This window comes from Bison bison, unplaced genomic scaffold, assembly GCF_000754665.1.
Source record: "Bison bison bison isolate TAMUID 2011002044 unplaced genomic scaffold, Bison_UMD1.0 scf7180017864307, whole genome shotgun sequence".
NCBI lineage: Eukaryota > Metazoa > Chordata > Mammalia > Artiodactyla > Bovidae > Bison > Bison bison.
This window is the reverse complement of record NW_011494879.1, coordinates 10,239,425-10,265,646: the sequence shown is the minus strand read 5'-3', so window position 1 is coordinate 10,265,646 and position 26,222 is coordinate 10,239,425. Positions and strand designations below refer to the sequence as shown.

General features: G+C 40.8%; 1 protein-coding gene across 2 annotated transcripts in view; it reads left to right on the top strand.

Annotated features, from left to right (window-relative positions):
- Positions 1-26,222, top strand: part of NBAS (neuroblastoma amplified sequence) — a 334,237-nt gene that overhangs the window by 236,077 nt on the left and 71,938 nt on the right. For both annotated transcript variants that reach the window (XM_010852089.1, XM_010852088.1), the window contains 2 exons: positions 5,419-5,669; positions 6,801-7,135. In XM_010852089.1, coding sequence (XP_010850391.1) covers positions 5,419-5,669; positions 6,801-7,135 — 586 coding nt within the window. The remainder of the gene's footprint in view (positions 1-5,418; positions 5,670-6,800; positions 7,136-26,222) is intronic.

Sequence of the window (26,222 nt, the reverse complement as noted above, 5' to 3'; positions counted from 1 at the left end):
TGCATATCTGAGGTTATTGATATTTCTCCCGGCAATCTTGATTCCAGCTTGTGTTTCTTCCAGTCCAGTGTTTCTCATGATGTACTCTGCATATAAGTTAAATAAACAGGGTGACAATATACAGCCTTGACGAACTCCTTTTCCTATTTGGAACCAGTCTGTTGTTCCATGTCCAATTCTAACTGTTGCTTCCTGACCTGCATACAGATTTCTCAAGAGGCATATCAGGTGGTCTGGTATTCCCATCTCTTTCAGAATTTGAAGGATGCCTATTGCTATGTCTGTGCTATGATATCTTTTAAAATATTTTTGGTAGAGAGATAATAGGAGACTCCATAAACCAGTCGGAGTTGACAGTTTATGAGAAATGAGAAGGCTTAAGGGGTCAGGCTTGTCCTGGAGGAGACGAAGCCTGTTCACATGGCCTTCCTCCCACATAACCACTCTGTCCATGGAAACCGTTCTGCGGAGGAGCTCGGCAAGTGCTAGTGTGTCAAGAAGTCGACTCCGAGGTCCTCATTACTGAGCTTCTCATGAAGTTCGTAGGTGACCTTGCAGAGTGAAAGTTCATTTTTTGGTTTGCGAAGGCACCTGGCTAACATGCTGGAGAAGCCGAAAAAGGCCACCATTTTTTCACCACATTTCCCCCACTTAATCACATATGCAGCTGTCAGGCAGCACTACAGATCAGGTCTGTGCCGTCAGGTTCCTTCAGAGGCATTTGTGTGGTAAATATCTTGAACTGTTTCCCTCACATCGAGGAGGAGTTTCCCTCCTCACATTGGAGGAGTTGCGATTTAAAGGGTAGAATTGTCTCTTTTCCACAGTGGGGAAGGAGTCAGTGGTGGGGGCCTGTTCACCTGTGGTCATGGTCATTCATGTGGGTTTACACATCTTCATACTACTGGGGTTAGTCTTTGGGGGACCCCTAGGCCCATCCCTTTGCTCCTTCCAGCTTCTCCCAGGAGCCCTCACTTCTCTCCTTCCAACCCCCTTCTGTGTACTCCTTACAGTCAACTCATGAAATGGTGTATTACTCAGTCTCAAATTAAGTAAAGTATAATACATTTGAGTAAATTTTTTTCCCTATACGAATAGAAGTCCTTTCAATTCATGCTGTTCTTGAATCACGTTTTTGGGTGATTGACAGCTAGAAGCCATTACAGAACCCCTTAATCATGGGATTAGTACCAAGAATTTTTTCCTTGTGCCTTTAGTACAACTAATGCTAGCTTCTTCCTGTAGTTAATCTCTGAAAGTTAATGAGCTGCCTTACAGCTAAAACTTAGAAAAAGCACTTAAACAGTTTTTAAGGGCAACCACTGATTTGATTAGTGAAAAGTCCACATGGTATTTCTTCCTACTCTTCTTCAATGTGGGTTCTTTGGAATTGTTTTCTAAGTAGAGATTTCATTTCTTGTTCCAAAGGGAAGATAACAGCTTCTTTCGATGGAACTATTAAAATGGATTATCAATTACTGGCATCTATAAAAGATCTTAGTACCTTGTCATTTACTGAAGAGGGAATTTTTCGTATTTATCGTGTGTCAGTAAAGATATTCCAGTATCTCTCTTGACAAGATAATTAGGGAAAATTGCACATTGAGCAAACTGAATTGTAGGCACAGAAGAGTAGGTGGGTGGGAAGGGGGAAGGTAATGTTGACTGAAAGAGACTATTTTCAGAATCAAGTCAAACATAGAGGAGCTAAAGCTATTATGATTTAGTCATTGTCCATTTTGTAAATGAGTCTGTCTTAGATACTCTGTTTATCAGGTGATAGGAATGAAGTATGACAGGAGAACTCTTAGATTTTTGCCACTGGGAGAGAGAACTAATGTCTGTGTTAGAGAAAGAATCCTGTTTTTGAAATTTTTATCAGTACAGGTGCTGGAGCCCATGGATTGGTGGCTGCTTTGTGACAAGGTGAGCAGACCCATCCACACAGAGTCCCGACAGATCTGGATACTTGGTCTTAGGCAGGTCACTTGTCTCTAATGACCGTTCTCATCTGGAAGTTGGTAATTGGGCTTGCTTGGTGGCTCAGATGGTAAAGAATCTGCCTGCAGCACAGGAGATCTGGGTTCAATCCCTGGGTCGGGAAGATCTCCTAGAGAAGGAAATGGCAACCCACTCCAGTATTCTTGCCTGGAGAATCCCACAGACAAAGGAACCTGACAGGCTACAGTCCATGGGGTCACAAAGAGTTGGACACGACAGAGTGACTAATACTTTCACTCTCAAGTTGGTAATTACCCAGATTCCACTTGTCTGGCACAGTTATCAGTGTAACAGGTACAAGGTTTTTTTTTCTTTTTTCCTTCCATCGAGCGTGTTCTGCTTGCAAATCTTTGTGAGTATGAATCATCTTAACAGGATGACACAGCTTCTTATTTACTTCTTCACTGCAGTGTTTTCAGACTTCACTTAGCAAATTACAAAGGAACATCAGAAATTCTGTGACTTTCATACACCACTGGGTGTATAGTACAGGCGTACCTTGGAGATATTGCAGGTGTGGTTACAGATCACTGCAATAAAGCCAATATCACAATACAGCTAGTCCATGAATTTTTGTTTCACAGTGCATATAAAAGTTACTTTTACACTGTATTGTAGTCTGTAAGTGTGCAAAAATAATTACATCTAAAAAACGTGCAGACCTTAATTAAAAGATATTTCATTGCTTAAAAATTCCAAAATAATTGCTATAGTCACATCAAAGATCACTGATCACAGATCACCATAACAAATATAATAATAATGACAAAGTTTGAAATATTGCGAGAATTACCAAAATGTGACACAGAGACACGAAATTAGCAAATGCTCTTGGGAAAATGACACCAGTCGTCTTGTATGATGCAGGGCTGCCACCAAGCTTTGATTTGTCTTAAAAAAAAAAAAACCAAGTATCTGTGAAGTATAGTAAAGCAAAGCACAGTAAAACGAGGCATGCCTGTGTATTTCAGAGATGGCCTTGCACACTTTGAATAGTTGTAGGATCCAGAAGAGTTTCGGACTAGCCATCCATTTATACTCTTTCCTATACAGACCTTGTGCTCTCTTGTCTTGATAACTTTCGTTCATATTATTTCTGCTTCATTCCTTTCTACAATACCAACTTCAAGCACTTCTTTCAATAAACCTGTTGTCATTGATATCTACCTCCTCTGAAATTATAGCTTTAGTGGCCTTACCCTTTTATTTATTTTTTTTAATTGAAGGATAATTGCTTTTCAGTGTTGTGTTGGTTTCTGCCATACATCACTGTGAATTAATCGTAAGTATACATATGTCGCCTCCCAACCACCCCCTCGGTTGTCACAGAGCACCAGGTTCAGCTCCTTGTGTTATATGGCAGTTTCCCACTAGCTATCTGTTTTACAAGTGGTATATATATATTTCAGTGCTACTCTTTCAATTCATCCCACCCTTTCCTTCCCCTGCTCTGTCTACCATTCTGTTCTCTATGTCTACAAGTGGTTCTCATCTTGATTGGGATATAATTGCATGTCCTTTGTTAGCCCACACCATTATTGTGCATTGTTGTTTAATTATTTAGAATGCAACTGGATTTTCACACTGCTAGCTGAGAGCTCTGTGTTGTAAATCTTGATACCCTCCCTGGTGCTGAGCACAGGTCTCTTATCTGTAGAGGACACCTAAGTTTTTGTTCATCCTCCCATCTATTTGGCATTCAAGGCACATGTCGAGTGTTTCCTTCATACCACACGCTGGTGCTTGGTACTGAGAAACTAAAGCTAAAGAAGATGTGGTGTCATTTTTGCCATCAAGTGGTACATAGTCTATGTGGGACAGGCAGACTAGTAAATAGTTAAAGCATGTTATGAATAGAAGGAAACTGTGGGGCATTTTTATAGAGAGAGATATTTTTGCAAATGTTTGAATTGTATCTTAATAGAAAAATAGGATTTCTCTTGAACTGAAAGTTAAAAACGCATTTTGGAATTGCTTGATATTTTGACTTTATAGATTGCTGCCATTATCCCAAGTATTATCACACCCTCGTACAGATGTTAAAGTATATTGTGTGTTAACTTTATTTACATAAAACAAAAACATGTCTTGGCACTTGCTAAAAGAGGGAATTCCAATGAATAGAATGTTGTATTTCAGAGGAGTTGCTTTTAAACTATATAAAGCCTAACTTTTATCCTGCTTGAGGTCTCGCTTCATGCTCCAGGTCTCATTCTCTGCTCCCAGGTTCTTTTTCTGCTGCTACTATGAACTCTGGAAGCTGGGTGTTTCCATTAGAGCCCAGGGCTGCCTGGAGACCTCTTACAGTTAGCAAGCTTGAAGCTCTTCCTTTGTGGGGTGTCAGGATTAAACTGGGCAGGAGGCACTGTGTTCTGTCCAGAGGAAAGTGTGATACCAAATTCAGCCCTCTCCATCACCCACTTAACACAAACTGATTAACCAAACAAAACCCCTTAAAATTGTTTTCAACAGTTTAACATTAAATGACTTTTAATAAATTACATTACAAAAACATTTAAGTCAAGATTGAAACATTAAGATATGTGCTTTATTCAAGTGGCTTCTTTACTACAGACAATTCAAGTGCAAGTATCTCTTCTTTCCTATTTTTATTCTGTTTGAACACAGTATCAAGGTTATGTCTTCTGAATATCAGTTCTAGCCCTCTTGAATATAAAATTTATGCCAGAAAGTTGGGCGTTTTTCTTCACCTCGCTTTTTCCTAAATTCCTGAAATAATAAGTTTGTTTACATTTCTATAATGAAGCTCAAGTTTTACCTTTTTTCTTATGACATGAATAAATAATGCATAGTGGAAGGTGACAGATCTGGGTTCATTTCCTAGCTAGTAAACACTGGGCTGCTCTCTGCTGCAGAATGTGAAATAATATCTCTTTCTAGGGTTACTTTAGACCCACATGAGATAATGTGAAAATCCTGTAGTACCATTTGAAGTGGAAGTGACCTGCACCTGTACCAGAAACAAGTGCTACTACTGTATTTGATTAGGCAGCAAGAAGGAATTCGTGAGAAGTAGTCTTTCTTCCTGGAGAAGGCAATGGCGCCCCACTCCAGTACTCTTGCCTGGAAAATCCCGTGGACAGAGGAGCCTGGTGGGCTGCAGTCCATGGGGTCGCTAAGAGTCGGACACGACTGAGTGACTTCACTTTCACTTTTCACTTTCATGCATTGGAGAAGGACATGGCAACCCACTCCAGTGTTCTTGCCTGGAGTATCCCAGGGACGGGGGAGCCTGGTGGGCTGCCGTGTATGGGGTCGCACAGAGTCAGACACGAATGAAGTAACTTAGCAGCAGCAGCAGCAGCCTTTCTTCCTAGGTTTCCAAAAAAAGGGCACTTAAAAAAAAAATGGAACCAAATCTTACCAATCTTAACACAATTTGTCTCTTAATATCAGTTTGTCCACAGGAGAAATTGAAAACCGCGCCCAGTCCCTTCATCTCTTTGAGACATTGAAGACCGACCCTGAAGGCTTTCACAAACACATGGTCAAGTATATTTACCCTACGATCGGTGGTTTTGATCACGAAAGGCTGCTGTACTATTTCACTCTGCTGGAGAGCTGTGGCTCTGCGGATTTCGGGAAGTACGCCATTAAACCGGAAACCCATGTTCGGCTACTGAAGAAATTTAAGGTAGTGGCATCAGGTAAGATGATCATCTTCCTGCCTGAATTCATTCTTTAAATTCAGTCTCGGACTTCGTGTTTGATACATGATCATGTTCTTGCACTGTGGCTGGCATGACTGTGAAACCTCAGTATTTTGATGCTAATTGACTTTAGTTATCTCCCTAGCTCCTTTACTTACTGTTGAGAGACTTAAATATTAGAGAAAGTTAGGTCACACAGTGACTTACAGAAGGCCTGGTATTCAAATCCAAAGTTCTTGAGGTCTTTTTTCCCCTACTCCCATTGTTTATATTTTATCTATATAAATGACAAGGTTGATACACTTTAAAATAGGCCGTTTAGCAGAATTTTACTTCAGTGGAACCTATGTGTTTAAGGAATGTATGAAGCCTTTAAAATAAGAGCTTTAGAATCTTTAATGAATTGTGGAAATCTGTAGAATGGTGTCTATTTGTCTTTATGCTCATAACTAAGAGGTTAACCAGAAGGTATGCAATTAAAGATAGGGAGAGAAAAAGAGGAAAAAAAGAAAAGAAATTAACTACATTAAAATCTCTCAAATCCGTATGAAATTTTATAATTTACTGAACCCGGGTCTCCTGCATTGCAGGCAGATTCTTTACCATCTGAGCCACCTGGGGAGCCTTTATAATTTATAAGGTACTTTCATCTGCTATTCATAACGATTGTGAGAATTTACTTCAGTTTATCAGTGGTTTACTGAGTAACTGAATTCGACCCTGGACCAGACACAGAGGAAAAGGAGTGAGGTTCAATCCCTGCCTTTAGGTAGTTGATGAGATGTCCGCTGGATGACAGATGAACCTGGTGCAGTTTGGTGAGGGAGCTGTTGGAAGAGCATGTAGGTGCTGTGGGGCACTGAGGAAGAGAGGAGATGTTGCCAGGTCCAGGGTACGCGTGAGGATGCTGGGACTCACAGAGTGACCTGTTGAGGGCTGCACAGTCGGCCAAGCTGCAGGCAGGGATTGGAACTCAGATTTTCAGTTTTATCTCAGTGACAAACGAAGCTGTCTGATGGAACTGAATCTTTTCATTCAACCATGCAGAGAGGCCCTGTGTGGGTTTGAAAGTTCCTGTATGTTTATGTTGGAATGAACTACTCTCTCTTTTTCTTGCCTTTCCAATAGGTCTTGATTACAAAAAGCTGACTGATGAAAACATGAATCCCCTTGAGGCACTGGAGCCAATCCTTTCAAGTCAGAATATCTTATCCATTTCCAAACTTGTTCCCAAAATCCCTGGAAAGGATGGCCGCATGCTTTCCCCAAGCTCTCTGTACACCATTTGGTTACAGAAGCTGTTCTGGACTGGAGACCCTCACCTCGTTAAACAAGTCCCGGCGTCCCCCCAAGAGTGGCTGCACGCCTATGATGTCTGCATGAAGTACTTCGATCGCCTCCTCCCAGGCGACCTCATCACTGTGGTGGATGCAGTGACCTTTTCTCCAAAAGCTGTGACCAAGGTAACCAAAGATAGCTTCACGTAGACTGGCCATTTTAGAAGAAATGGAAATTGCCCTTCCAGTCTGTCAATTTGTTTTTGTTTCCTTTCTTGAAAAGAGGAATACTTACGTGGTTGGTGGTTTCGTTTTCTGCTGAGCATGACGTATGGTCATTGGGAGGTCATTTTCCTCTATCATAATTGTACAGGTAGTCTAAATCAGGCTTGACGGTTGTAATTTGCACATCCATTTTGTTCATATTATAGTTGTTCTCATAATATGTCATTTTATACTAAATGCTCCATCCTCTTCTTTCCAACTGACAAGTGGAAAGAACCTCCAGGGCCAAGCCCATGTTTCCTGCATTCAGAGCCAGGCTAATAACTTGCTGCATTGAAAATCAAGATCTTAAAAAATTTTCGCATTAATAACACTTAGGACGTGACCGGCTGGTAGAATTGCCTGGAGTCTGTGTGGCATTTTCCAATGTCCGTTCTGTGTCTACGTGAGCAATTTTAACTGGATTCTAAGTCCTGCTGTCGCTCCTTCAACAATGTAGACTTTCACAGAAATAGACAGTGTAGGTCCTTCCCCTCCCCTCTTGCCCCTCTCACCCAGACTCCCCTGCTTACCACAAATGTGAATTTCTCATTGCTTGGACATGGGGCATTGTCTCTCCTAGAAAATCTGACTGTTGGTCTCAGATCTAAACAGCATCATCTTTGGGACTTCCTTTCACTTTCTCTCCCGTCTTTGCTGCTACCTTCTCTTTTTACCAAGTTGCCCAGTCTGCCCAGGACCCTACCTCGTGTATTTTTACTGTAGTTCATGTTATCCTGAAAACTGAGCGTAGAGTCTAAGAATCCAAGTCATTCATTTGGAGATTGGCACAGGTGGAGGTTCAAACATCTACTAGAAATGCTAGTTTTAGCTGCTTTGCTAGATTAATAGTTGTGGGTAACCAAGGACTCCATTTCCTTATTATAACTCAATTAATTCAGTTAATAACTTGGTTTGAAATTTTATAACCAATACGGTGAAAAGGAGATAATCATTTTTGTTGTTGTTAAGAAAAAAGCAAGGATGGTTATAAAAGGATTTAACATGATATATCTGAAAAGAGCACACGTGTAGAGTTACAAGGCTTTGAACTTTGGACCTGCCACTTCTCAGCTCCTTGGTTTAGCCTCAGGAATCTCTGTTAGACTTTTGCCTCCTTAGGGCAAAGGCTGTAATTGGAATTTATGAAATAGATAATAGCATTACCCTGATTTGAATAGGTGAGGAAATGAAATTGAGGTTTAACAAGGTTAATATGGTAATAGAGGAGCTATGATTTGAACTCAGGGAGGCTTGTTGCAGGCTCTTTGCTCTTAAGTACTGAAGTAGACTATTTCTAAGAAGTAGAACAAATAGCTAGAGTCAAGGGACCTGGGGCCTTTGTAGCAACTGTAGGGGAAAAGTAGGGCCAGAGAGCCCCAGGCATTTTCAGTCGAAGCGGAGCAGCCTGTCATGGAATGGATTTTTCCAGAGCAGGGCTAAGTAAATGAGGAAGGCCGGGCCGGAGCCTCGCAATGTCTGGGAAAAGACGAGAGTCCAGCAAATAGTGGATAAATCTCCAAGGGTGAGAAGAAGTTGGAGTCTAATTACGTACTAGCAATGCTGGAAGTGTGTTTTGGAGGGAAAGGGCTGAGAAAGGAAAATGGCTCCAGAGCTGGGTGGGACCTGTGAACCAGCTGAAGGAGCTCTACAAGTGAACAGACTGGCCAGGAAGATGGAGTGGCCCAGGCTGAAGAAGGTTTTATGTATTTTGTCTAAGGGCAGAGACAAAGCCTAGCATAGCCAGCCAAGGCCATGTTCTAATTGTGAGCACGGGTGTAGGGGTGGATAAACAGCCTAGACTTTCCAACAGCGGTTATTTGCTCATGGTTAAGCAAACCTACCCACTCCAGTGTTCTTGCCTGGAGAATCCCAGGGACAGGGGAGCCTCATGGGCTGCTGTCTATGGGGTCACATAGAGTCGGACACGATTGAAGCGACTTAGCAACAGCAAGCAAACCTAGGATTTAGATGCAGAGTCTACTCAGATTGTTATTTATGTTTAAGTCAGACGATTTTAAGTTACAGCACATTCTCATCGCCTTAGTTTCTTAAAGATACCCTCCAACCACGAGAAAATATATGACCCAGTTGTCTGTGGGCATATGTGCACTTTTTCCGAGGAAAAGATGCATAGCTAACCCAGTTGGGATCGAGTCAGTTAATTGTGGTGTTGTTTTCTCTTAGCCCAGATGGTGTTAATTCTCAGCAAGATATTTTGCTGTAGAATGTGTCAAGAGGTGGTTTCCTACTAAGTCAAGCTATAGAAAAGTAAGACAGCCACATTAATTTGCTGTCTTTAGCTTTATGTCTATTCTTGGTTTATTAATTGGCAAGCTCTAAGTTTTCCATTCAGAGAGGGCAAATACAAAGTTTAGGTGCAGTGCATCTTTGATATTACACAATGCTGTCCTAGAGAGAGAGGGTATAAAATTCATGTTGAAATACAACCCTCACACGTCAGAGGACACATTTGGAAAAGGAAATGCGGCTGGATGTGGCCAAGTTTGCAAAACACCAGATGTTGCCACAGCTTGTACATGATGTAAAAAATGTAAAATAAGTGTATGTTACTCATATATAGTGTGCAGTTTTCAAATGTGCACCCACGTTTAATTCAGAGCCAAACTTTTGGAAAGAACTGGTGAACTCCTGCTAGAGGGCCTAACATGTATTCAGATACTGGAATTCACTGAGGAATATCCCCAAAGCCTGAATTTCATACCCATTCTGTGATGAAATAAGCCTGCTAAGGCACTTTGCCTTCATAATAATAGTCGCTTGCGCTAGCAGAATTCATAGACATTCTGGGGAAAATATTCACAAAACAACATTATGTCATGTAGGCTAAGATTGAATTTGCATGACATTCGAGGTGATGAATATGCAGAAGGGAAAAGAATACAAATATTTCAAGTGCATTGGCTCTAGTTCTCAATTGCCGCTTTCCAGTTGAGTCAGGTTAGGGTTGCTCTCATATTGCTTTTCCAAATCAGTAATTAGAAACATTTTTATAGAAGGGCCAGAGAACGAGTTAGTGGGTTAGAAATCCAGGAAAATGGTCAGCAAAGCTGAAAAGCAGGTCAGAACACCATTTGCTTGGTTCAGACATGATGTGATTATAGAAGGGGGCTGCTGCTGCTGCTAAGTCGCTTCAGTCGTGTCCGACTCTGTACGACCCCATAGATGGCAGCCCACCAGGCTCCCCCGTCCCTGGGATTCTCCAGGCAAGAACACTGGAGTGGTTTGCCATTTCCTTCTCCAATGCGTGAAAGTGAAAAGTGACAGTGAAGTCACTCAGTCATGTCTGACTCTTCACGACCCTATGGACTGCAGCCCACCAGGCTCCTGCGTCTATGGGATTTTCCAGGCAAGAGTACTGGAGTGGGGTGCCATTGCCTCCTCTAATAAAAGGGAGCACTTGCATGTAATTCCAGCCTTTGTGTTCTGTGCTCAGTGCTCACTCTCGTTTGCTGGTAGAGCTACATCCAAAAATAAGGATGTGGAAAATACTCCTCCTATTTAGGAAGTGCTCTTCTGGAGTTTGCCCGAATCCTTCTTTTAAAGCTCGGTAATCACAGAATTAAAAGTGCCTTCTAGTGTCCTGCCCACTGCTTCTCAGACTGGATTGGGTAGGCATTTACCACCCGCTCCCCACCCGTGTGCATCCGAGGTTTCAGCTTCTACCAGTTTGTTCATTTGGGAAATGTATCTCCTTTGGGTTAGAGCAGAAAAATTCTTGAGAACCTCTTTAGTCTGACCTCTTACCTTGAGCATCGTTTCTATTGTTAATTAAGCCGCTACTTCTGCTTCTATATTTATTTACACACACACACACACACTCACATACACATAAGGAATCTTTCTTTCTCTTCTTACGTTGCCCACTTTCTGGTTCTGCCTTCTGAAGCTGTGGAAACGGCATGAGGCCATCTCTTGTTCATAAGACTATTTAGATTCTTGAACTAAGCTACTATTTCCTCCCATTGTCTAGACTAATTGCTGTAAAAATCTAGAAAAATAGATTTATCTTAAAAACCATGATATGATCTAAAAATAAATTTTACTTCAGAAGTTTAAGTCACAAGCAAAAGGCTGCATTGTAGCTATAACTTCAGGATCTTTCCAGTGCTAATGCCATCTGTTAACTAAGAATGGGAGTGCATTTTTCACCATAATGAAAATTGGTGTCAGAAATCTGTGTAAAAATGTTTAGGTAATGCATATTTCCTGATTGCATGGCATGATAGATGACTTTCTGATGCATCAGTCAAATGCATGCTATACAGATTTATTAAGTATTTAGGCATTATTGTGTGCCGTATACTCTATTAGTTGCCATTGGAGACATCAAGACATAAAAGACATGCCTATAAGAAACTTAAAATTAAGAGTTTTTTTCTTTACAGTAAAATTGTAGTAATTGAGAATTACTCTCCCTATGAAATTAGAAATTCGTTGACGGGAACGATGTTGCCTTTTATCTCCAAAGCTCCAGGTATCTAGCACAGTATAAAAACAGATACTCCTTAAAGTGGTTGTTAAAATAGTTATAATCATAGATGGACAGTTTTTACATCTTTTAATTTGTGAACGCCTTATTATTCTTAGCAGTTATTGAAGATCCTAAACAACCTTTGTTTATGTAATATCTGTTGATATTTATCATATTAGAAATTAAAACCAACATATTTTAAAAATATATGTTTAATTCACTTAAGACTACCAATAATAGATCCATTTATAGGTTGATGGTAATAGCATCTCTTAATGGAAAATAGAAAGAGAGTATTTCACACACACACAAAATGAAAGCGTGACATCATTTTACAGTTGCATGTCTGGCTTAATGTTAACAGAACACAGCTAGGTTCTCATGTTTGCTTTTGTGTTCAGCTTTTGTTGTTTGGGTTGAAGAAGATGAAGTTTTCAGCCTTACACAGATACAAGGTTAGAAAAGGGAGGTGTGCTTTAATGGCCTGTGGTCTAATTCTGAGTGTTCTTGCCACAATAAACTCATGATAGATTCTTACAGGCTAGTTGTAGTGTAGAATCAGAACCCCTATCCTTGATATCTCTGTGCTCCATTATACTAAGACTGTTGTTCTAGATCGCACTTTGAATGGCTCTTTTACCCGTGTATGATTTGGAATATAATGCATTAAGCACTTGGAAAATTGGCTCACTGAGTTATGCAAATCATCCAAATGTTGATACAGAGCCTTATATATCATCAACAAAATCACATGGATTATTCTGAACACTCATCTCATCCAGTGAGTCTTTAAGCATTGGGAAGCTGTCACGCTCACAGTTGTGGGTACATGTTTTCCAAAATTCCGATTTTTGCTTGAAAGCTTAAGTTGTGTCATTGGCAACAAATACTGTGAGTTATTTTTCTTGAAGTGACAGGCTCACTTTGTTCACGTTGGAGAAAATGTTTGCCAAATATTCAAGTCTGAATAGCCATAATTTGTCTATTAAGTCGTTCTTTCAAGCACAAATGGTAATGTATGCCAAAGCAGCTACTTCACCTCTTCATGACTGAGAGAGTCATTCAAACACTTTTTCTTTATTATATTTCAGTACACAGTGAGGCATTTTATGTGTATCTCTCAGTCCTTCAAAGATAATGCATTCAGTGGTTGAGATTTAATGAATTATTTTTACTCCTTCATCAAGAACATTCTCAAATGAAAATACCAGTAGAGAGCCCAGTGACTCTTAGGACAGCTTGGTGCCACTCCCTTGATTGTGCTAAGTCCCCACAGTTTTATCCACCATTGCTTTTTTACCATCATCTAAGTGTCAACATGGCGAAAAAGGTAAATAATGTTTTCATGTCATTATCAAAATAATTTTGACCTTGTTCACAAGGTCACTCTTGAAAGAGTCATAGACCTTTGTGGTTTGTGGCCCACACTTTGAGAACCAGTTATAAGTTATTCTTTTCAAAACCACAGCCATCCGGTGCCCATATGAAAGAGCATTTCAACTTCCTGAATATGTGTAATACAAAAAATAATGAAGATATGTCTGGTCAGCGCCTAAAGGATTGTCTTATAGTTCAGTTCCTCAAAATAGTGTAATTCCTAATCAGCTTTCCAAATGTAGAGGTGTCAGAAAGAACTTGAAAATAAAGGGAACGTGTGCGTGGTGATGTCATGATAACACTCTATGAATTTTTGAGCTTGCAATATATCTTTTCCTTCTACAAAGTTTAGCTTTTATAATTTTTTTAGCAAACATATACATTTTTTAATATTAATCAAGCTTAGCAGAGAGTTCTCTGGGAGAGGCATACATTCACCTCTTTCTCAGTTTCATTCCCAGGCCAGGATTTCGCTTTAGAGAAGAGGTGATTGATTTTTCCAGGACTTGAATGCAGTAGTTTGAGGGTCATGATTAAAAATGGCTCCACTCTTTCTTTACTCACACCCCCTTTTAGAATTCAGGAGGATGAAAATGACTATCAACAATAAATAAATACTGTTGGAAGAGCTGGAATTGGGGAACATGGCCTGGATCTGCAGCCCAGTAGTCTGTCTTTCATGAAAGTTCACACTTGTTTGAAACTTGGCTTGTTAAGAACGGCTGCAGAAAGTCATTCTAGAAGGAAGCTAAGGATGGGTGTGCCCTGACAGGCAGGGCAGACTGGGGTTGGGACATTAACCTGTGGCTCTGAAGTCTGCTCTCATCCAGTGGGGAGGAGTCAGGAGACGGGGAGAGGGATGCCCACGGTGCGCTTGCTATAGTTTTGGTTAGAGTGGAAATTTTCTCCTTGTAATGGAAAGATGAGGAGAGGACAGGGGACTTTTGGCTTGCTTAATTAATTCGGCTTGATAATGAAACCTCTTGCCAGTGAGGGGAGAAAGGAGTCCAGAGTCTGTGGGGACCTGGTGCTGTTACCCGCCCTGCCACGCCCACTCCCTGAGGCCACTCCTCCCGTCCCTGCCCGTCCCTGTGAGTCCTGTGGTGCATCCTCCTGGGACCAGTCGTGGCAGTGCAACCTGTTGTAGAAAACTCCAGCCTAGGTCAGAAGAGACCCTCCTCCACCTTCCTGTGGACGAGGCTAAAAATTCACTCTCTGTTCTGTTTCCCATCTCAGATTTTTGCCTAACTGAACTGAAGATTAAAACTCATCACAAGTTTTAAGTTAAGCCACGAGCTTAAATGAGAGTAGAAATAGGCCAAGTGTTACAGGTCAGCAACTTTAAAATGACCCAAATTTAAATTCCCATGATTAAATTCCCAGGGAGAAATTGACATCCTTAAAATCAAATCCACTTGCCCTTTTAGTTCAAGTTCAATTCCATCGAAATCCAAAATTCATAAATTCAACAAAAGTAAAGTTCAGAGATGGTTTTCCTGGTTTCTGCTTAGTCTTACAGAGAGGGCTACGTCAAGTGTCTGGGTGATAAATCAGGTTCTTTCAGCAGAATACACCTTCTTTCACTCTAGGAGTAGCTTCTTCAGCAAATCTGAAGTTAAATTAATCCTGCCCCAAGTTTTCTATGCATTGCATTTTAAAAACTCTAAAAGAAAAAGAGAAAAAAATTAAAACAGTATCAACCTCAACTCCATGACCTTGTAATTTAGAAAACTCAAGCAAATCACCAGCTCTGAAAGAGCCAAGCAAAATCTTGTTCCGAGTTCAATCTAGACACACATTCCTAGAAGGCTGGAGAGCATGGAAGAGGCCTGGTGGGGTGAGAGCAAAGGGGAGTCGACAGAAAAACCCCCACTGGGTTTAACTTTGCCAGCGTATCAGGCTTATCCAGAGATTGGTTGGGTAGGTCTCCCATCAAGAGGTTAACTGTGATGTGTATTCTCCATGGAGGAAAGAAAAAGCATCCACCTTATCTCCTCTCTGAGGCTGATTTATTTCACATGGCCCTGTCTGCAGTCACTCTGCCTACCTAATTTCCATTTCCCCATTTAAGCTCTGCGTTCTTCTCAGTTGTGTCCCAGTGGCTACTGTTGCTGTCTTTTATTCTATGAAATCCCACTTGTCTCAGAGACCTTTCTCTAGGGAGCTTTGCCACTCATGCCGGTGTTTGTCTCTGCTGAAAATCACCCTCAATAGATCTCTCAACTGAAATCAACATAAATGGTTTTGAATTTTGTGCCCCTAAGGACCACGAGAAGACTGTTACCTTTGCTTTGTGCTTGTCTGAATTGAAGTATTTCCATCATATATTTGGGGCTTGATGGGGAAAGAGCAGTAAATAGTGTCTCGTCTTCCAAAGTTATGGTCAGTTAAGAGTCAGAGGGATCAGCCAGATGAAGATCAGTTACTTTATTGTTGGGAGGGTTGGAGTAGCAAGCATGGTTGATTTTATGCATTCAGCCTTCCTCGTACTTGCTCCCTGCCCAGATCTTTAGACATCCCTGCCAAACATGAGGATATTTTATTTGGAGAGCATGAGTGCATCCTCAAGAGTGCTGCCTCCCACCTTGATTCCCACCCATGGGACCCCAAGTGGTGGCCTCTGGGTTAGTGCTGCCCAGTAGAATGGTGATGTGAACCACCTGTGGAATTTGAGAAGTTCTAGTAGTCACATTTAAAAAAGGTGACACAAAATAGGTGAAATTGTCCTAAATGTTACCATTTCAACCCAGGTCTCTTGCATTGCAATCAGATTCTTTACCATCCGAGCTACCACGGAAGCCCATAAAAATATGAGCGAGATATTTCCACATTTTTGTTTTTGCTGTTTTGTTTTTATTTTTGCATGCTCTTTACCATCTGTTGCGGACTTGTTAATAAAGATGAGTCGCATTTCAAATGTTCAGTAGTCACATGAATGTATTGGACACATAATGCCTCACTTGAACCAAAGTCTACACTTATCCCACAAATGTCGGCCACCGGGAGGACAAGAGCAGGAGAAAAGTCACAGGCACATCTCAGAAAGAAAGGGAAAGGACTAGCCACCCAGCGTCAGTGTCTCCCCCTTGTGTCATCAGCTGTCCCTCCGCCTCCCCCGAAAGTGAAAGGCGAAGAGAGCAGCAGTACTTTCCTTCTCAGGACCAATCGGGGAACGTCCTCCTCTGCAGGCCTGGGTAGTAACTGTGCAAAGGACAGGAAAATGGTTCCTGCCACACATACTAAATGAAGGTCAAGCTAACAATAAATTACAAGACCTCAGGCGTTACCTGTCATCTACAGAGATCACTGCACGTGCTGTGTAATAACAGTGGTAATAGCTCCCATTTATTGTTCACTTATTATGTACCAGAAGCTGGCTCTCCACTTGACCTTCTCTCTAGTTATCATCACAGTGACCCTGCAAGGTTGATATTACATCTCGGTTTGAAATGAGCACACTGAAGGTTAGAGGTTAAGTAATTTGTTCAAGGTCAGAAGCAGCTTAGTAGCTGAGTCAGAATTCCAATCCTAGTCTTATCTATTTAGTGTTAGAGGTCTTCAGCCAATGATAATCTTTTTTCCTCAGGGAGGCACCCACTATTTTCTGAAGCAGATTGGATCCATTGATGTTATTTCTTATATGGAGTCCACATCTGCCCCTTATCTGGTCTCTTTTTTGTAACAAGAAATAGAACCACTTCCTTCCTTGCTCTTTGAGAAATGGAATAAAAATACCATATATCCCCCAAGACTTTCATGCCCCATTTCTTCTTTATTCCTCAAATAGCCTGGATTTCATGTGTTTCAGTTATAATCACTTTTTCCTTGACACAATTTATATGTGTTTCTCCTTTTTTTTTTTTTTAAAAAAAGGAGAAGAAACGAAAAAGTAATAAAAAAAATCGCCTCCATGTATTACTTTTCCTAGTGCTACTGTAACTGATTACCACACCCCTCAGTGCTGAAATAATATCATTAATTGTCTTTAATTTTGTAGGTGAGAGGTTGGGCAGGGGTCTCTGGGCTGAAATGCAGGTTTAGGAAGGACTCCACTGTTGTTGGAGGTTCCAGGGGAGAATCCAGTGGTGAGTGAAGGAAGTGAAACTCCCTTCTTTGGCTCGTGGCCCCTCTCCTCCATCTTCAAAGCCGACAACACTGCCTCCCTCCGATTCTCTGTCTTCACATACTTCTCTCCAACCAAAGCCAGTAAAGGGTCTCACTTTCAAGGACTGATGTGAAAAGATGGGAGCCTGCGTGGAAAGCCTTGGATAATCTCCCCATTGCAGGGACTGGACCATTAATCACATCAGCAAAGTCCCTTTGCCGTTACCATAGCATGTTCGCAGATCCAAGGATTAGGATATACCTCTTTGGGGACTGTGATTCTGCCACCCTTTACTTTTATATGTAATAAGGTTTTAGACACTTCAGTTCAGTCGCTCATTTGTGTCCTACTCTTTGTGACTCCCTGGACTGCAGCATGCCAGTCCTCCCTGTCAATCACCAACTCCCAGAGTTTACTCAAACTCATGTCCATTGAGTCGGTGATGCCATCCAACCATCTCATCCTCTGTCGTCCCCTTCTCCTCCTGCCTTCAATCTTTCCCAGCATCAGGGTCTTTTCTAATGAGTCAGCTCTTTGCACCAGGTGGACAAAGTATTGGAGTATCAGTTTCAACATCACTCCCTCCAATAAAAACTCAGGACTGATTTCCTTTAGGATGGACTGCTTGAATTTCGTTACAGTCCAAGGGACTCTGAAGAGTCTTCTCCAACACTCCAGTTCAGAAGCATCAATTCTTTGGTGCTCAGCTTTCTTTATGGTCCAATTCTCACATCCATACATGACTACTGGAAAAACCATAGCTTTGACTAGACGACCTTTGTTGGTAAAGTAATGTCTCTGCTTTTTAATATGCTATCTAGGTTGGTCATAACTTTGCTTCCAGGGAGCAAGCATCTTTTAATTTCATGGCTGCAGTCACCATCTGCAGTGATTTTGGAGCCCCTAAAATAAAGTCTGATACTGTTTCCACTGTTTCCCCATCTATTTGCCATGAAGTGATGGAACCAGATGCCATGATCTTAGTTTTCTGAATGTTGAGCTTTAAGCCAACTTTTTCACTCTCCACTTTCACTTTCATCAAGAAGCTCTTTAGTTCTTCTTCACTTTCCTGACATAAGGGTGCTGTCATTTGCATATCTAAGGTTATTGATATTTCTCCTGGCAGTCTTGATTCCAGCTTGTGCTTCATCAGGCCCAGCGTTTCTCATAATGTATTCTGCATATAAGTTAAATAAGCAGGGTGACAGTATCCAGCCTTGATGTACTCCTTTTCCTATTTGGAATCAGTCCGTTGTTCCATGTCCAGTTCTAACTGTTGCTTCCTGACCTGCATACAGGTTTCTCAAGAGGCAGCTCAGGTGGTCTGGGATTCCCATCTCTTGAAGAATTTTCCACAGTTTATTGTGATCCACACAGTCAAAGGCTTTGGCATAGTCAATAAAGCAGAAATAGATGTTTTTCTGGAACTCTCTTGCTTTTTCGATGATCCAGCAGATGTTGGCAATTTGATCTCTGGTTCCTCTGCCTTTTCTAAAACCAGCTTGAACATCTGGAAGTTCACCGTTCACGTATTGCTGAAGCCTGGCTTGGAGAATTTTAAGCATTACTAGTATGTGAGATGAATGCAATTGTGCAGTAGTTTGAGCATTCTTTGGCATTACTTTTCTTTGGGATTGGAATGAAAACTGACCTTTTCCAGTCCTGTGGGCACTGCTGAATTTTCCAAATTTGCTGACATATTGAGTGCAGCACATTCACAGCATCATTTTTCAGGATTTGAAATAGCTCAACTGGAATTCATCGCCTCCACTAGTTTTGTTCGTAGAGATGCTTCCTAAGGCCCACTTGACTTCACATTCCAGGATGTCTGGCTCTAGGTGTCTGGCTCTAGGTGAGTGATGACACCATCGTGATTATCTGGGTCGTGAAGATCTTTTTTTGTACAGTTCTTCTGTGTATTCTTGCCACCTCTTCTTAATATCTTCTGCTTCTGTTAGGTCCATGCCATTTAGTTTCTTTGACTTTAAAGTTAGTATGTTTGATCTTAAATCAACTAAGATCCACTGTCTTACATATAAGAAAGTATGTATGCATTATGGCACTACATCAGCTTTTTTTTTTTTTAATACCAAAATGGAAAAATGGTAAAAAGTATTGGAAAAAAAACCAAACCCTTAAAGCTGATGTAGTTCCATAATGCATACATACTTTCTTACATGTAAGTCAGTGGATCTTAGTTTATTTAAGATCAAACATACTAACTTTAAAGCCAAAGAAACTACATGCATGTCTTTCTAATTACTGGTGTGTGTGTGTGTGTATATGGAGAAGGCAATGGCACCCCACTCCAGTACTCTTGCCTGGAAACTCCCATGGATGGAGGAGCCTGGTGGGCTGCAGTCCATGGGGTCGCTAGGAGTCAGACACGACTGAGCAACTTCACTCTCACTTTTCACTTTCAAGCATTGGAGAAGGAAATGGCAACCCACTCCAGTATTCTTGCCTGGAGAATCCCAGGGACGGGGGAGCCTGTTGAGCTGCCGTCTATGGGGTCTCACAGAGTCGGACACGACTGAAGTGACTTAGCAGCAGCAGTGTGTGTGTATGTCCACATTGATCTTTGTGTATACATTACAACAGTGAATGAAGATCTTTTGATCTTCATAATTTTTTTAAATTGAAAGGATGCATGTCAAATGCATGTTTGTCTCAGAAGACACAGTTTCTGACCATCCTTTTCTGAATGAAAAGTTCCTTTCTCATATTTTTTAGGACTATTTTTTAGAGCAGTTTTGGTTCACAACAAAATTAAGAGGAAGGTACAGAGGTTTCCTAGTTGTTCCTGCCCCTATATATGTATAATCTCCCCCACTTTCAAGATCCCTCATTAGGAGATACTTTTTTTTTAATTGATAAACCTACATTGACACATCATCGTCACCCAAAGCCCATAGTTCACCTTACTGTTCACCTTAGTGTTGTTCTTTCTGTAGGTGCGGACAGATGCATAGTGACATTATTATCTAACCACATTGAATATCAGAGTATTTTCACTGCCCTAAAAATCCTCTGTGTTCTCCCTATTCATGACCCCCGCCCAAACCCCTGGCAACCATTGATCTTTTTACCGTGTCCATATTTTTGCTATGCTTTTATATAGACTATAGCTACATATAGTCATAAGCTCCATAGCCTCTTCAGAATGGCTTCTTTCACTTAGTAATACGCGTTTGAGATTCTCTGTTTCTTTTCATGGCATGATAGTTTATTTCTTTTTAATGCTGAATAATATCCCATTGTGTGGATATACTGGTTTATTTATCCGATCACCTACCACAGGACATGTGGTCATTTCTTAAGTTTTGGCAGTTATGATTAGAGCTCTTGTAAACATTAATGTGTAGGTTTTTATGTGGATGTAAGTTTTCTGCTCCTTTGGATAAATACCAAGGAGTACAATTATATGGTAAGAGTGTGTTTAATTTTGTAAGAAACTTCCAAACTGTCTTCCAAAGTGACTGTACCATTTTGCATTCTCACCAGCAATGAATGAGAGTTCTTGTTTCTCCACATCCTAGCCAGCATTTGATGGTGTCAGAGTTCTAGATTTTGGCCATTCTGATCTGTGTGTAGTGGTATCTCACTGGTGTTTTAATTTACATTTCCCTGAGGATATATGATAGCCAGTATCTTCTTACATGTTTATTTGCCATCTGTATATATTCTTTGGTGAGATGTGTTTTAAAGTCCTTGGCCCATTTTTTAACTGGCTTGTTTTCTTATTGTTGTTTTAAGAGTTCTTTGTATATTTTATATAACAGTAGTTTATCAGATGTGTCTTTTGCAAATATTTTCTTCCCATCTGTAGCGTGTCTCTCACTTTCTCAACATTGTTATTTCTCAGAGCAAAAGTTTTTAATTTTAGTAAAGTCTAGTTATCAACTATTTCTATGGATTATGTCTTTGGTATTATATCTGAAAACTCATATCCCTACTCAGGTCATCTAGATTTTCTCCTATGTGATCTCTTAAAAGGTTTTAGTTGTGTGTTTTACACTTAAGTATAAGGTCCATTTGTAGTTAATTTTTGTGAAAGATGTAGGTCCGGGTTTAGATTGATTTTTTTCCTTCCTGTTTTTGGCATGTGCATGTCCAGTTGTTCCAGCACCATTTGTTGAAAAAACTGTCTTTGCTCCATTGTATTGCCTTTGTTTCTTTGTCGAAGATCAGTCAGCTGTACGCATCAGGCATACGCATATGCTGTCTATTTCCCTCCTAAATTTTAATGGTGTTTGTTGTTGCTATTTTATAATTATACTGAACTTGACTATTGGAGAACAAAATGGCAGCCCACTCCAGTGTTCCTGTCTGGAGAATCCCATGGATTGAGAAGCCTTGTGGGCCACAGTCCATGGGGTCGCAGAGTTGGACACGAGTGAAGTGACTTAGCAAACTTGGCTGTAAAGCGTTACGTTTACTCACTTTTACAGGGTGACTGAATGTTAACTCATACTTTTTCCTCCTATAATCTCATCAGTATTTTGCCTATTTATCTTTGGTTTTGATGTAGTCAGCGTTTGACTTATTTGATTTCAAACTGAGTGACTTTATCCATTCCAGATACATTCAGAAACTGTTTATGTGAGCACATTTTCAGTACCGTTGTTCTAGGTGCTGTAAACAGGTTTAAATAAAGACTGCCAAGCTCCTTGCCCTTTTGAAGTTCACAGTTGATTGGGATAAATGTATGAATACATCTCAAATGAATTTATAATTTAATATAAGAAGTATCATTAAGGATATTAATAAATGCCGTGTGTTCAAAGGAAGAGATAATCAGTAAATGTTTATTGAATGCCTTCTATATTCCAGGCATATATTTGTTACTAATGCTACATAGTAGTGATTATTTCAGGGTTTTTAAATGTGCAATATATATTGCTCTCATCTGACCTTCAGCTAGATTGTATGTATTATTACAGTTGTAAACATTATTCTTCCATTCCTGTTCTTAAATGCCTTTTCATTTAAGGCACCATTTTCTTCTATTTTCCAAGGTGAGAGTTTTGTTTGATAAGCATATCCTATCTTGACGAAAATGCAGAAAGCCAGGAGCTTAGGAGATAAGCAAAAAGGAGCAACTCTAAAAAAAAATTGTCTTTCCCATGTGATTGTCAAAGGCACAGAATAAAGGGAGCAGGTAGAATACTCAAAGGATAGACAATAGTTTTTGAAGCATAATATGATGTAATATAACTTATTCATAAATAAAACATAGACAGTCCTATGAAAAATGACCTGTTACAAGACTCTAAGGAAAAGAAAGGCTGGCCTGGTAAAAGTCTTATGTCGTCTTTACGCTTCCAAAGTTGATATTTGCCCACTTGCGCTTTTTCCATTTATGAAAAGTGAAAAATCCACAAAGTTCCCTAGAAGTCGGTCTGGTTTTCCTATTTGGCACAGGATCTCTTCAAGTAGGCATCATTGGCTACTTTGTTCATTCATTGACCAGATGTTTTTTGAGTCAGTGAATAGGCTGGGAAAGACAGCCTGTGCGATGACCCTTCATGATCTTGACCTTCCAGTGTTGAATCCCCTGTGTGATCTCCTCCCTTTGAGTGTGGACTGGACTGACTTAATTCACTTTTAACAAGCAGAATATGTACAGCAAAAGTGACAGGATGCCCTTTACAAAGTGAGTTCTGACAAGACCGTGGCTTCCTTCTTGGGTGCCGTCCCCCCTCCTTGGGTCATGCACTCTTGGGGAATCGATGCACCTTGTTGTGAAGAGCCCCAGATGGCGAGACCAAGCATGCCAGTCACCATGGAGTAACTGTGGTTATGCATCTCCTGCCACCCAACCAAGCGACCTGATGAAACCGCAGGACTGACCAGTGGTTCATTTCTAGCCTCGTGAAAGATCTTAATCCAGAGAGGCACCTAGCTAAACCATACCAGATTCATGAATCACAGGAACTGTGAGATAATCAGTGTTTTAAGCTTCTAAATTTGGGTTATTTGTTATCCAAGACTGAAAAAACACCATCAGTGCCTCCTGTGTATCAGAAATTGTTCTCAGTGCTAGGAATATAGCTGTGGTCAGATTCAGAAGAGTTTTGTTGCCAAGCAGACAGCCTATGTTTAACAGGCCCATTTGGCTGCTTCCTCAAGGAGGGATTGTGGGTATGGCATCCACTCTGTGTATTGTGACCTGTAGAAGAAGCAGCCTGAGAATTGGCCCTTAGAGTGTCTGTCAACATCACCCTGTAACAATAAGAGGGACTAATGTTTTCTTCCAAAAGTCTTTCATAGTCATCTAGGCTAACAACGGATGTGGATTAACCATTTTCCTCTTCACCTCCAGCCCTCAAATAAGATACTGTAAGAAGGGGAAGGTGGTATTTATTGTAATGTTACTCTGTGAATTGTCCTGCCACCTCTGTGAAATAAATACTTTTATCATCATTTTAAGAGATAAGAAAATTAAAGCTAAAGGATGTTAAATGACTGCTCCATGAGACTGCTCATGAGACTATGTCTCATGAGCTAGATGTGACCAAGTCAGGATTCGTCGATAGGCCTGCTCCCCAAATCTTGCTTCCCACGGCCTCCCTCGACTGAGAAATTTGGCTGCAAAAGCCCATCTTGGGTACTCGTGATTATTGGCTTGACTGGCAAGCTGAAAACTCATTCTCTGTTTGTGCTTGGAAATTATTTCAAATTGGCTATGGTAATAATTTAGTAAGATTGAAAATTGGCTGAAAGACCATGTTCGCCATCCAATCATAAATGATGATGCCTCTGTTGCTGAGGAGGAGTCTGGCAGGCACTCAGCTGCTGTGTTTCCGCAGCCCTTGCAGGCTTCTCCATGAATAAAGCACAAGAAAGAGTACACACTCCTTCCTGGGAGGCTTGTGGGCTCTAAATTCACAGGGGGTGGACGTCTTGGGGAAGACAGAAGAATAAATCAGCAATCTTAGAATAATGTACAGCAAATACCAAAGTGTATTTTAACATTTAGGAAAAAAAAGAAAGGCAAAAAATCCAAAAATTACCTCCCTGCTGAAATGTTATTCTCTGCCTGGCTGACTTCAGGGTTCTGAATTTTTCGTTGTTCAACCATAAATCTTCCGTGATGTGGGTCCCCCTCTCCTCCTCCATTCTTTGTTCATCCTATGATCCCTTCTCTCATTTATTAAGTACCTTTTAAACTTATAAGCAGATTTATCTTCTAATTGCCATTTTATGAATACTTTCTCTTGCCTGGGCAGTAAAGGGATTTATAATGGAAAGTCATGCCCTCTCCACTTGGCTGGTGCCAAAAGCTTTTCAAGTAATGGTACCCAAAGGAAGATCCCTGTCTAATTGCATCCATCTCAGGATGCTGGTTGTTTCTGCCTACCATCAGGGGGAACTTTTCACAGATGGAGATGGTAAACAAATACAGTAGTGAAGGATTCAGAATTGATATGATTGATGACTTGTAATGTAGTAGCAGTGAGTTCAAAATGGTTAACAGTTAGTTGATGGGACCACCCAGGAAAGGCCTCATAGTAGATGAGGTATTTGAGTCCAGTCTTAATAAATGAGGGTGTTGGTCATGCAGGGAAAAATTAAAAGAGGAGGGGCATTCCAGGTAGATGTGGCAGTTTGGTACAGGCATGGGATAATCTAGTGCCTTCAGTTGACTACAAGACATATGATATAGATAGAAGTATCTTGATGAGGCTACAGAGAGAAGAAAGAGCCTGGTAATGAATGAATGCTTACCTGGCTAAAGGTTTTAGACTATCCTGAGAATGGACCTATTAGACGTAAATTTTAGGCTGGATAGTGACATTCTCAGATTCTTGCTTTAGAAAGATCACCTTGGTGATGATCAGAGAAAGAAACAGAGGGCACCAGCTTGGACACAGGGAAACTCCAGTGTGAAGGCCAGTGTGGTATTTTATGGGAGAGATGAAGATGGACACGAGAGTGACTCAGTTTGTGCTAATTACTGTAATGCAGGCATGTGTGCTATATCTCTGCTTTCATAATGCATTTCTGTAAACATCCTTTGAGGATGCTATTTAACCTTTTGGTCACTGAATCACATAGCGAGTTCCTTAATCATAGTATAACCAGCTTTCTGCCTAGTGTATGTCATCTCATGAGCGAGTTTTTCATTCCACCCATATGTGGGGAAGACTATGATGAATTGATGCCACTTATCAAATGACAAAATTTCCATGAGGAGAACAGAGTAAAACACTTTTAAATTAACACTGACCCTGGAAAATCTGGAAAATTCCCTCCATTAATATTGTGGCCATCCCTTCATTCTTTCTGGAATTATTTCTCCACTGATCTCCAGTAGCATATTGGGCACCTACTGACCTGGGGAGTTCATCTCTCAATGTCGTATCTTTTTGCCTTTTCATACTGTTCATGGGGTTCTCAAGGCAAGAATACTGAAGTGGTTTGCCATTCCCTGGCCTAACAGAAGCAGAAGATGTTAAGAGGTGGCAAGAATACACAGAAAATCTGTACAAAAAAAGATCTTCATGAGCCAGATAATCATGAAGGTGTAATCACTCCCACTCACCTAGAGCCGGACATCCTGGAATGTGAAGTCAGGTGGGCCTTAGGAAGCATCACTACGAACAAGGCTAGTGGAGGCGATGGAATTCCATTTGAGCTATTTCAAATTCTAAAAGATGATGCTGTGAATGTGCTGCACCCAATATGTCAACAAATTTGGAAATCTCATCAGTGGCCACAGGACTGGAAAATGTCAGTTTTCATTCCAATGCCAAAGAAAGGTAATGCCAAAGAGTGCTCAAACTACCACACAATTGCACTCATCTCACATGCTAGTAAAGTAATGCTCAAAATTCTCCAAGCCAGGCTTCAGCAATACGTGAACTGTGAACTTCCAGATGCTCAAGCTGGTTTTAGAAAAGGCAGAGGAACCAGGGATCAAATTGCCAACATCCTCTGGATCATGGAAAAAGCAAGAGAGTTCCAGAAAGACATCTATTTCTGCTTTATTGACTATGCCAAAGCCTTTGACTGTGTGGATACAATAA